The 12,766-nt window shown below is 39.2% G+C and overlaps 2 protein-coding genes across 3 annotated transcripts in view; both read right to left on the bottom strand.

Moving 5' to 3' along the window:
- Window positions 1-2,415: 2,415 nt before the first annotated feature.
- On the bottom strand, window positions 2,416-4,989 carry roa2 (Heterogeneous nuclear ribonucleoproteins A2/B1). Its single transcript, NM_001146669.1, is given in 5 exon segments — window positions 2,416-3,038; window positions 3,637-3,792; window positions 4,136-4,231; window positions 4,569-4,654; window positions 4,942-4,989. Coding segments are annotated over 4 exon segments (357 nt in total). The 5' UTR covers window positions 4,653-4,654; window positions 4,942-4,989; the 3' UTR covers window positions 2,416-3,017.
- Window positions 4,990-7,904: 2,915 nt separating this feature from the next.
- Window positions 7,905-12,766, bottom strand: part of LOC106606399 (transmembrane channel-like protein 6) — a 31,678-nt gene continuing 26,816 nt past the window's right edge. Inside the window, exons 16-20 of one of the 2 annotated variants that reach the window (XM_045719840.1) lie at window positions 12,341-12,516; window positions 11,728-11,904; window positions 11,489-11,567; window positions 11,162-11,266; window positions 7,905-9,619 (exon numbers count right to left, since the gene is read on the bottom strand). In XM_045719840.1, the coding sequence (XP_045575796.1) occupies window positions 9,614-9,619; window positions 11,162-11,266; window positions 11,489-11,567; window positions 11,728-11,904; window positions 12,341-12,516 (543 nt within the window). In that variant the 3' untranslated portion in view covers window positions 7,905-9,613. The remainder of the gene's footprint in view (window positions 9,620-11,161; window positions 11,267-11,488; window positions 11,568-11,727; window positions 11,905-12,340; window positions 12,517-12,766) is intronic. The other variant, XM_045719841.1, reaches the window with a different exon arrangement.

Raw genomic sequence — 12,766 nt, 5'->3', positions numbered from 1 at the left:
AAGATTTAGGAATAAAGAAACAGCAGCTATGCTATCGTAAATACATTATCTTATGCATTCTAAATTACCGCCCATTTGGAAAAGGAAAATGCAATAAATATTTACTCTGAGCTGCGCTTCGGTAGATTGGTCGTAGATGCTGGCCGGGTTGGCCAACAGATCTTCCTGTCCTCGGAAGAATGTCTCTGGTGGTAAATTGTTTACGTGGTGGTATCTTTGTCTGTCTGTTAGACTGGATCCGTTGTTCGTCCTTTCCTAGCCCCCGTCTACAGCGGCCGCTGCTAACTCAACGGCTAGGAAATATCACTTCTGTAGTGAATAAGCTCAAAGTTCATACCATTCGCCACCAAAGCTCACGCCGAGGTTGGCTTAGTTCTGTACTTGACGTGTGTCCTTCTAACGTAGAGGCTGCAGACCTCACGTACTGGAACAACGTGGTTATCTTTTCGTCAAAGGCTAATATAGTGGAGAGGGGGAAGGATGTGTTTCATCGTTTATAACCCCTCCTCTTCACAGGGGTGGGCCACTGATCAAGCAGGGCACTTTCCTTATGAAAACCCAAATCTCTCATTTGGAAGCTAAAATTACATTTAATCTCCTAACAAACAATTTCAATATCAAACATTTCAATTGCATAACAATTCCATGTTACTCTGATAACTAGAGGGTGTATACTTTCTCAGGTACCGTTTATGTCGTCCTGTCATCAGTCATAATGTCTCAGATGACAACCGAACTGACATACATACTCATTACGTTCCCAAGCATATTTCCAACTGGTTTTATTACCAAAATATGGTTCCTTTTCCCCATTTGTTTGATGTTCCCAGACTCTCTATATTTAACACAGGCTATTCAAGTCCTTCAGTAGGGTCAGAGAGGGGAAGGGAGAAAGGTATTTATGGGGGGGGGTCATAAACCTTACCCACAGGCCAACGTCATGACAGTCTACACCTGTTGAATTCGGCGCATGTGACTAATACAATTTCATTTGATGTTCTAAGTCCAAAGCAAAACAACATCAAGAGACCACTTTTGAGGTCTGGATTTCTTTAGCAAATTTTTGATTTGGGGTATATACCCTTTGTATTTACCCTTTAATTCCAGTGTGTACCTACAGTAGCAAGAGGCAGTTTAGAAGTGTTTTTGTAGTGCGCACGTGATGGCAGTGTTCGCAAAACAAATACCCACTGTATTGATTGGTAAGGTAAGCATAGGCTACTTTGTAGTTAACATCTAATTGAAAAGGTTTATGGGAAAGCCTTTCCATCTACCAGAAGACTTTTCATTAGAATCCTCGCTAACAGCTACACAAAGTGGCAGGCTTGCGCACCACACATACAGACAAGGAATTCAAATCAAATCAAATGTTATTCGTCACATACACATGGTTAGCAGATGTTATTGCGAAAAGCTTGTGCTTCTAGTTCCGACAGTGCAGCAATATCTAACAAGTAATCTAACAATTCCACAACTACCTTATGCACACAAATCTAAATAAAGGAATGGAATAAGAATATATAAATATATGGATGAGCAATGACAGAGCGGCATAGGCAAGATGCAATAGATGGTATAAAATACAGTTTATACATATGAGATGAGTAATGCAAGATATGTAAACATTAAAGTGCCATTATTAAAGTGACTAGTGATCCATTTATTAAAAGTGGCCAATGATATCAAGTCTGTAGGTAGGCAGCAGCCTCTCTGTGTAGTGATGGCTGTTTAACAGTCTGATGGCCTTGAGATTGAGAAATAGCTTCTGTCTCCCGGTCCCAGCTTTGTACTGACCTTGCCTTCTGGATGGTAGCGGGGGGAACAGGCAGTCGCTCGGGTGGTTGTTGTCCTTGATGATCTTTTTGGCAAACCTGTGACATCGGGTGCTGTAGCTGGTGTCCTGGAGGGCAGGTAGTTTTCCCCTGGTGATGTGTTGTGCACCACCCTCTGGAGAGCCCTGCGGTTATGGGCGGTGCAGTTGCCGTACCAGGCGGTGATACAGCCAGACAGGATGCTCTCAATTGTGCATCTGTAAATGTTTGTGAGGGTTTTAGGTGACAAGCCAAATTTCTTCAGCCTCCTGAGGTTGAAGAGGCACTGTTGTGCCTTCTCACCCCACTGTCTGTGCGCGTGGACCATTTCAGTTTGTCCGTGATGTGTACACAGAGGAACTTAAAAAAAAACTTTACACCTTTTCCGCTGCGGTCCCATCGACCCAGGGCTCAAGCTTAATGATGGGCTTGGAGGGTACTATGGTGTTGAATGCTGAGCTGTAGTCAATGAACAGCATTCTTAAATAGGTATTCCTCTTGTCCAGATTGGATAGCGCAGTGTGATGGCGAATGCAATTCTCATTGCCCTCTAGAAGTTTGCAGAAAATACGAATCACAAATGCATTGTGTGCATGTCATATGGCATGATAATCTTGTTCAAATTTATTAATTATCAATAGGCTACATTTTGTTGATTCCCTACTAAGTTATATACATTTTTGAACATTGTTCAATTCCATTTTAATGTCCGGAATCTGTCAGCGTTCTCCACATCGCGGATTTACAGGGCCCTATAAATGTGATCAATCAATCATTACTACTACTGCTGTCACTATTATAAATACTTCTACCAAACACACATTTTCTTTAGGAAATGTCCCTTTCTAGTAATATCTTTGGTTATTCTACTAAAAGTTAAACTTACTCAAATTACAAAACAGAATATGATGCAACATAGGCCTTATAATATTTACAACATTGAAAACAATTGGCATTTCATTACAAATCAGTAAATCAAGGTACATAAGACATCTGAAAACAAATTGATACAATCAAACCAAATCATAGAAAAAAAATTATAATCTACATTTATTTTTCAACAAATAATCATGCATCCCATCCAGTTGTGATTTTTTTTTAAATAATGTCGGTACAGTATCATCCAGTCTCTGATACATTCTCGAAGATGCTCAATTGATGATCAGACCCATGGACCGTCCACGGATAGACCTGGCTGGGCTGACCTCAACCTTCTGGGTCATCCATCTATATGGAGGATTAGATTTTAGCATGGTAAAATAGTTGCAAAAACAGTGATTCGTAACTTCTGTTGGACTCTTGCATATGACTTTAGACTTGACTCAGTGGTTTAATAGTCAAGGATTGAATGAAAGTATATATATTTTTAAACAAAATGACCTTTGACCTAGAAGAGTCTAACCTGCAACGCAATGTTAACCTGCATGGATCATAACACACATCTGTTTCTGAAGTGAGAGACTTGAGATTTGACTCAGACTCGTCCTGTTGAGAAATAAGACTTTACTGGTGCTGAAAGACCTGTGACCCAGACAGTGACATATTGATAAGACTGGCTGCATGTGCTGGATAAAAGCAACCTACACACAACCATGTCAACACAACACTCATTAAAACATGTTTTCAATGTGTAATCACAACAACAACAAAAAGTCAGCGGATTGAAGTGAAAAAATTGGAAATTCCCTTACGTTGATGACTTTTTGTAAATCCTATCAGTTTTCCACGTTGATTCAACATCATATTTACTTTTTTGGTTGAAATGACATAGAAACACTGCTGATTCATTCAACAAGTCTTTGCCCAATGCTCTGTTTTGATTTACCTTCAGACTGACAACTCTCTTGACCTCCACCTCCATGCCTCCTATATAGTGAGGACCCGCCCAGTCTGCCGTATCTGCCTCCTCATCAGAGGAAAACCTCACGTATCCCAACGCACTGGCACTCTTTGAGTCAGAGTTCTGTGGAGTCTTCTTGATCTGTTTTCAAAGGATGGACCATCACCATAACCAATAAAAACGCCAATAATCCAAGAAAATACTTTGATTTAAAGGGGTCAATCTGTGATAGGTACATCCATTTATAGACTTTTAAATTACTGATATACAGCCAATGATTCTTGTGAGATTAGTTCAACTGTCTTACCCCATTAGAATGCAAAATATAAGCTTGCTTTACTCCACTAACTGCAACTTAAAAAGGTGGAGGGGTGGATGCTATGTTGTTTAAAACTACAGATTGCCCCTTTAAAAAGGTATGGTTTAGGCCTTATCCACGTGAGGCTAATATTACAATAATTGATATAATGACTTATCAGCCTACCGTGCATGCTGTAATGCTGCCCCACTGTCGGAAGTAAGCTTGTAGGTATCCTTCATTTATGTTAGTGATGAGATCCTTAATGACAAGCCCGTGATCCTGTCCAACAGATACAAAATAAAGCCATTCATATTTGAATTTAAAAAGTAATCATAGTAAAGTAACTATATTGTGTGTCTGTAATAGGAATACTATGAAAATACACTACATCCATTCATAGGCTACTAAGAACTACAGTTGTCGGACCTTAATTTGAAAACCCTGTTGTTTCAGCAAATCAAAGACTTGATTTGGCATAACTAAAAATGTCCATTAATTATAATCCACATTTCCTGTTGCTGCAGGATTATTTTCCTGCTGTGACAAACTGGTCAAATTAAGACCCTACACTTGTAAGTGTGTTTTAGGATGGTCAGAAAAATAAGTGTTTGTTTACCAGTTTACACTTTTCGGCCAAAGCAGCCATGTATTTTTTAGGGAGGGATATGTACACTCTCCTTTGAGGCTCCATTTTCTCCATAACTAGAGGGAAACAGAATAAATCAATATTTCATTTAACTCTGTGAAAAGCTGTAGTCTCTGGATATTTGCTTTAGACAAAAACAAAATCGATCAGTGTAACTTCTTCTATGCTTTATAAAATATATTTAAAAAAATGTATCATTGTCATAATTAACTTAACATGAAAATAACCTGTTAGAGTAAGATACAACTAATGTTTCACTAGTAGACTTTCTTTTCTGCAATAAAAAGCCCAAAATGTGATCTTTCACTAGAAGTATATGATATATATATATTGTCTTACATACCAACAGAGGCCGTAGAGATGTACTTCCACCTGTTCGTTTGGTAGCCCTACGAGCATTGCCTAGGAAAACCCATTATAAAATAGAATTCAACAGGTGGATTCGGGGTGGGTACAAGGTTTCTCTTCCTGCTTCACAAGAAGATGTTGCAATCCTACTCTTGGCTTTCTACAAGTTCCATGTTACTCACCCTGCAGCATAGCTCACATATTACTGGATTGAATTCCACAGACATTTCTGAGTAAAAGGGCATTGTTCCCCCCTCCTCCCCATTGTGATATGTTTCCTCCTAGGAATGAATGTTAACTTCACTAGGGTAGGGGGCAGCATTCGGAATTCTGGATGAAAAGCGTGCCCAAATTAAACTGCCTGCTACTCGGGCCCAGAAGGTAGGATATGCATATTATTAGTAGATTTGGATAGAAAACACTCTGACGTTTCTAAAACTGTTTGAATGATGTCTGTGAGTATAAACAGAACTCTTATGGCAGGCAAAAACCTGAGAAAAATCCAACCAGGAAGTGGGAAATCTGAGGCTTGTAGTTTTTTCAAGTGATTGCCTTTACAGTATACAGTGACTTAGGGTTCATTTTGCACTTCCTAAAGCTTCCACTAGATGTCAACAGTCTTTAGAACGTTGTTTCAGGCTTTTACTGTGAACAGAGAGCGAACAAGAAGGCCGGGAAGTTGGTGACTCAGAAAAGAATATGAGTTCAGTGGCGCCCGTTCACGTGAGAGGTAGCTGTGTTCCATTACATTTTTGAAGACATTGTAATCGTCCGGTTGGAATATTATTGAAGATTTATGTTAAAAAGGCCCTAAAGATTGATGCTATACATCGTTTGACATGTTTCTACGAACGTAAATAGAACTTTCTTTAACTTTTCGTCGTGAAATTTTCAGCGCGCTTCCTACATTTGTAGAAGCTTACTGAACGGGCTAACAAAAAGGAGGCATTTGGACATAAATGATGGACTTTATCGAACAAAATGACATTTATTGTTGACCTGGGATTCCTGGGAGTGCATTCTGATGAAGATCAAAGGTAAGTGTATATTTATAATGCTATTTATGATTTTAGATGACTCCAAAATGGCGGGTATCTGTATTACCTGATGTTTTCTGAGCGCCGTACTCAGATTATTGCAAAGTGTGCTTTCCCCATGAAGCTTTTTTGAAATCTGTCACAGCGGTTGCATTAAGGAGATGTTTATCTATAATTCTTTGAATAACAGTTTAATATTTTATCAACGTTTATGATGAGTATTTCTATAAATTGATGTGCTCATTCACCGGAAGTTTTTGAAGGAAAAACATTTCTGAACATTATGGGCCAATGTAAAATGGAGTTTTTGGATATAAATATTAACTTTATCGAGCAAAACATACATGTATTGTGTAACATGAAGTCCTATGAGTGCCATCTGATGAAGATCATCAAAGGTTAGTGCTTCATTTTAGCTGTATTTCTGTTTTTTGTGACGCCTCTCCTTGCTTGGAAAATGGCTGTGTGGTTTTTCTTGTCAAGGTGATGTGCTAACATAATCTAATGCTATGCTTTCTCCGTAAAGCCTTTTTGAAATCGGACAATGTGGTTGGATTAACGAGAATCTTATCTTTAAAATGGGATATAATAGTTCTATGTTTGAGAAATTTGAATTATGAGATTTTTGTCGTTTTGAATTTGGCACCCTGCTATTTCACTGACTGTTGAATAGTGTGTCCCGCAGGTGGGATGGTCACGTCCCACATAGCCAAGAGAGGTTAAGTAACAATCTAGGTAATGATGAGGGTCATCTTGGGGTCATGATAGGGGCTGCACCAAATGATTGATGTATTCTAATAATTGATTATGCTTATGTTGTATTAATAGAAGGGGAAGGGCTATAATACCCTCCACCAGTACATTTATAGGGTCCTGGACCACAGATTAGCAATTGAAGTGACGCCTCTCCTTGCTTGGAAAATGGCTGTGTGGTTTTTCTTGTCAAGGTCAAGGTGATGTCCTACCATAATCTAATGCTATGCTTTCGCCGTAAAGCCTTTTTGAAATCGGACAATGTGGTTGGATTAACGAGAAGTTTATCTTTAAAATGGTGTAAAATAGTTGATTGTTTGAGAAATTGTAATTATGAGATTGTTGTTTTGTATTTCGCGCCCTGCTATTCCATTGGCTGTTGGCGAGGGGTCCCGCTGGTGGAACGGGGTTCCGCTAGCGGAACGTCTGTCCTCTTAATTCTATGTAAAACACTTGTATCTTATATCAACCTTTGTGATGAGTATTTCTGTAAATTGATGTGGCTCCCTGCAAAATTACTGGATGTTTTAGATGCAAAACATTACTGAACATAATGCGCCAATGTAAACTGAGATTTTTGGATATAAATATGAACTTTATCGAACAAAACATACATGTATTGTGTAACATGAAGTCCTATGAGTGCCATCTGATGAAGATCATTAAAGGTTAGCGATTCATTTTCTCTATTTCTGCTTTTTGTGACTCCCCTCTTTGGCTGGAAAATGGTTGTATGTTTTTTTGTGACTAGGCGCTGACCTAACATAAACATATGGTATGCTTTCGCCGTAAAGCCTTTTTGAAATCAGACACTGTGGCTGGATTAACAAGAAGTTAAACTTTAAAATGGTGTATAATACTTGTATGTTTGAGGAATTTGAATTATGAGATTTCTGTTGTTTTGAATTTGGCGCCCGGCAATTTCACTGGCTGTTGTTAGCGTCCCACATATCCCAGAGAGGATATAGCCTCATTACTGTTATGTTATTGTGTTACTTTTAATTATTTTTCCTTTAGTTTATTTGGTAAATATTTTCTTAACTCTTCTTGAACTGCACTGTTGGTTAAGGGCTTGTAAGTAAGCATTTCCCGGTAAAGTCTACACTTTACGCATGCGACAAATAAAGTTTAATTTGACATGTCAGTAAGACAAATGTATTAAATGAAATGCATAGACAGTGACAATTTAATATTAACTGAGTACAAAGAACAAAAATACAACCAACATAATATAGTATACTGAACAAAAATATAAACGCAACGTGTAAAGTATTGGTCCCATGTTTCATGAGTCAAAATTAAAGATCCCAAAAATGTTCCATATCCACAAATAGCTTATTTCTCTCAAATGTTGAGCACAAATTTGTTAATATCCTTGTGAGCATTTCTCCTTTGCCAAGATAATCCATCCACCTGACAGGTGTGGCATATCAAGAAGCTGATTATACAGCATGATCATTACACAGGTGCACCTTGTGCTGAGGGCTATAAAAGGCCACACTAAAATGTGCAGTTTTGTCAAACACAATGCAACAGATGTCTTAAGTTTTGAGGGAGCGTGCAATTGGCATGCTGACTGAAGGAATGTAAACCATAGTTGTTGCTAGAGAATGTAATATGAATTTCTCTACCTAATTGTTATTGTACTGATACTCTTTAATTACTTGTTACTTTTTATTTCTTCTTCATATTTTTTTTTGTAATATATATATTTTTTAACTGCATTGTTGCATTCGGCGCATGTGATTTGATTTGATAAGCCCTCCACCAACGTTGTTTTAGAGATTTTGACAATATGTCCAACCGGCCTCACAACCGCAGACCACGTGTAACCACACCAGCCCAGGACCTCCACATCCGGCTTCTTCACCTGCGGGATCGTCTGAGACCAGCCACCCGGTCAGCTGATGAAACTGAGGAGTATTTCTGTCTGTACTAAGACCCTTTTGTGGGGAAAAAAAGAATTCCTATTGGCTGGGCCTGGCTCCCAAGTGGGTGAACCTATGCCATCCCAGGCCTACCCATGACCCCTGCCCAGTCATGTGAAATTCATAGATTAGACCTAATGAATTTATTTCATTTGAGTGATTTCCTTATATGAACTGTAACTCAGTAAAATCATTGAAATTGTTGCATGTTTCATTTCTATTTTTGTTCAGAATACATTGAAGCTTGAAAGCGGTGACAGGCAGCCCAGATACAATAAATATATATTTTTAAATATATTCACAAAAGGCAATTAGCCATTTATGGCCCACATTGGAAATACCATACTAGTACAAAACACACCTTGGATGCTCTTGAATACATATCAGTCTCAGTTTACATTCTGATGGCCTCCCTGTGGCTCAGTTGGTAGAGCATGGTGTTTGCAACGCCAGCATAGTGTGTGCAATGCCAGGGTTGTGGGTTCGATTCCCACTGGGGGCCAGTACAAAAATAAATAAATAATAAGAGCGTCTGCTAAATGGATAAGAGCGTCTGCTAAATGACTAAAATGTAAATGTAAAATGATGGTCTTGAATACATATCAGTCTCAGTTACTTTACATTCTGATGGTCTTGAATACATAGTCTCAGTTACTTTACATTCTGATGGTCTTGAATACATATCAGTCTCAGTTACTTTACATTCCGATAGTCTTGAATACATATCAGTCTCAGTTACTTTACATTCCGATAGTCTTGAACACATATCAGTCTTAGTTACATTCTACAAGAAATGGCTCAGTGTCCTTCACCACACACATCACTCCACTTTGAGTTCACTTTGACTGGTTGATAGCAGCCAAATATCCTTGATGTGATGGGAGTCCAAAGTTCAACATGCAGCATCCAATGAATACTCTGGAAAAATGGAATCTTCCATTAAATCATATTAAACCTGAAATGACATAAGGGAAACCGATGTAATATTTAACAGAAAACTCCACAAATGACCTGAATCTGTTTAGACTAACACATCAACCTGAATCTGTTTAGACTAACACATCAACCTGAATCTGTTTAGACTAACACATCAACCTGAATCTGTTTAGACTAACACATCAACCTGAATCTGTTTAGACTAACATATCAACCTGAATCTGTTTAGACTAACATATCAACCTGAATCTGTTTAGACTAACACATCAACCTGAATCTGTTTAGACTAACATATCAACCTGAATCTGTTTACACTAACACATCAACCTGAATCTGTTTAGACTAACATATCAACCTGAATCTGTTTAGACTAACACATCAACCTGAATCTGTTTAGACTAACACATCAACCTGAATCTGTTTAGACTAACACAATGACCTGAATCTGTTTAGACTAACACATCAACCTGAATCTGTTTAGACTAACACATCAACCTGAATCTGTTTAGACTAACACATCAACCTGAATCTGTTTAGACTAACACATCAACCTGAATCTGTTTAGACTAACATATCAACCTGAATCTGTTTAGACTAACACATCAACCTGAATCTGTTTAGACTAACACATCAACCTGAATCTGTTTAGACTAACATATCAACCTGAATCTGTTTAGAGTAACATATCAACCTGAATCTGTTTAGACTAACATATCAACCTGAATCTGTTTAGACTAACACATCAACCTGAATCTGTTTAGACTAACACATCAACCTGAATCTGTTTAGACTAACACATCAACCTGAATCTGTTTAGACTAACACAATGACCTGAATCTGTTTAGACTAACACATCAACCTGAATCTGTTTAGACTAACATATCAACCTGAATCTGTTTAGACTAACATATCAACCTGAATCTGTTTAGACTAACACATCAACCTGAATCTGTTTAGACTAACACATCAACCTGAATCTGTTTAGACTAACACATCAACCTGAATCTGTTTAGACTAACACATCAACCTGAATCTGTTTAGACTAACACATCAACCTGAATCTGTTTAGACTAACATATCAACCTGAATCTGTTTAGACTAACATATCAACCTGAATCTGTTTAGACTAACACATCAACCTGAATCTGTTTAGACTAACACATCAACCTGAATCTGTTTAGACTAACACATCAACCTGAATCTGTTTAGACTAACATATCAACCTGAATCTGTTTAGACTAACACATCAACCTGAATCTGTTTAGACTAACACATCAACCTGAATCTGTTTAGACTAACATATCAACCTGAATCTGTGTTTGCAGGACAAGACAGATCTGTCAGAAGACAACATCATGGTTTTGGTACAGACTAATCATAGCAGCAGCTCTTGGAGGTCATACAACAGGGCCATGTTCATTAGGTACCAAACAGAAGAAAGCACACAAACAGGGAGGGCCTACCTGGACTTCATTTTCTGTTGCTGAACATTTTAATTTTCTGTTGCTGAACATTTTCCGTTGCGTACGCTAATGAACACGGCGCAGTCAGGGTCACTCACCTCACTGCCCTGTGGCTGAGGCCTGGAGGAAGGGGACAGTGGGTACTGCCTCTCCTCATGGATGGCCTGCAGTCTAGTAATTAAGAACTTCTTGTCCTTCCCCTCCTGGTGATGAGAAAGAACAGATGAGTAACCATCAACACACAGATCACAATAATCTTTGTAAGAATATTTAATGAAACAGAAGTTTTTTGTCCACACACACACACACACACACACACACACACACACACACACACACACACACACACACACACACACACACACACACACACACACACACACACACACACACACACACACACACACACACACACACACACACACATTTTCCATTTGCTCCTGTAGCAGACTGATTATTTTCCTTTGGCCGTCTACAATTTGGGTGTGAATGTAAATGACCATTCTGAAAAAAAAGAGAGGAAAAATGAACTGCCAGGTAGGTGAACGTAACATACTTAAAACATACTGTTAGTATGGCTTTGCATAATAGTGTCAGCCAAACGGCACATAACAAGAAATATCCAGAGCAGTCCAAAGAATGTCCTTGTTGGATGCTGACTCACAGAAAGACACCTCCCATCAGGAACAGGAAGAGGGGGTTCTCCACCAAGCAGCTGTGTACCCAGTTGAGCCAGGCCAGCTTGGGGTTGGTACTCTTCAGCTCCTGGGCCCACTGTTTGCCTGAGTGGAACATGAAGGGGAGGTTCCTGAAAGGACCACAGCCAGAGGAGGGCTTAATCCTATGGGGGGGGGAGAAGGGAAGAGTGGAAGCAACATTTGGACCACAACATCCTTTTCATACTGCAGTGTCAACCTGAAGCGTACTGTTCTGGCTGAAATATATTTTCTGTTCATGTTGTCCTTCCCAGCATAATTCCAGAGATGCGTACTTTTGAAGGGTTGTTGCATTTTAAAAGGTGACTTCCAGCCATTTTTGAAAATGTTCATTTCAGAAATTATATCCCTAATAGAACTACTGTAACTTACTCACACTTCAGCATAAAAAAAAGATGTTTGAGAAACATAGCAACATAGACTCAAAAGCGAAAAGGTGCATGTACTGTATGCATGCATATGTGCGCCTACATTGGTATAGGTTGATATATTTGTGTGTGTGTGTGTGTGTGTCAGACAGCGTTGTGTGTGTGTGTGTGTGTGTGTGTTGGACAGACTCACGTCCATATGGTGTAGGTCACAGACACGGTGGCCCCGAGGAAGGAGGGGAAACACAGCAGAGAGATGAAGAGGGTGCTCATCTGACTGGCTCTCCACGGCTTCCTGGGTGCCTGGCAGTTCACCAGTAGACTGCTCTGAGGGAGAAAAGCAACAAGAGAGTTCACCAGTAGACTGCTCTGAGGAGGGCGAAAAGCAACAAAAGAAGAAAGACTAATGAGTCTAACACTGCTGAGGTTTCCACTGAGTGCGATAGCTGGCAACAAAATGGCGGACCCTATTCATTTTCAATTGAAGGAAGTGGCTCGGGCCAAAGTGAACAAGGTGAGAGAAGACAGGCAAACAGAGCATGAACGGGTGGGAATTAAGTTGGGGACCTTAACCTGTTAGGGCTAGGGGGCAGTATTGACACGGCTGGATAAAAAACAT

The sequence above is a fragment of the Salmo salar genome, chromosome ssa06 (assembly GCF_905237065.1).
Source record: "Salmo salar chromosome ssa06, Ssal_v3.1, whole genome shotgun sequence".
Lineage (NCBI taxonomy): Eukaryota > Metazoa > Chordata > Actinopteri > Salmoniformes > Salmonidae > Salmo > Salmo salar.
The sequence above is the reverse complement of the archived record's forward strand: the minus strand, read 5'-3'. Positions and strand labels throughout refer to the sequence as shown.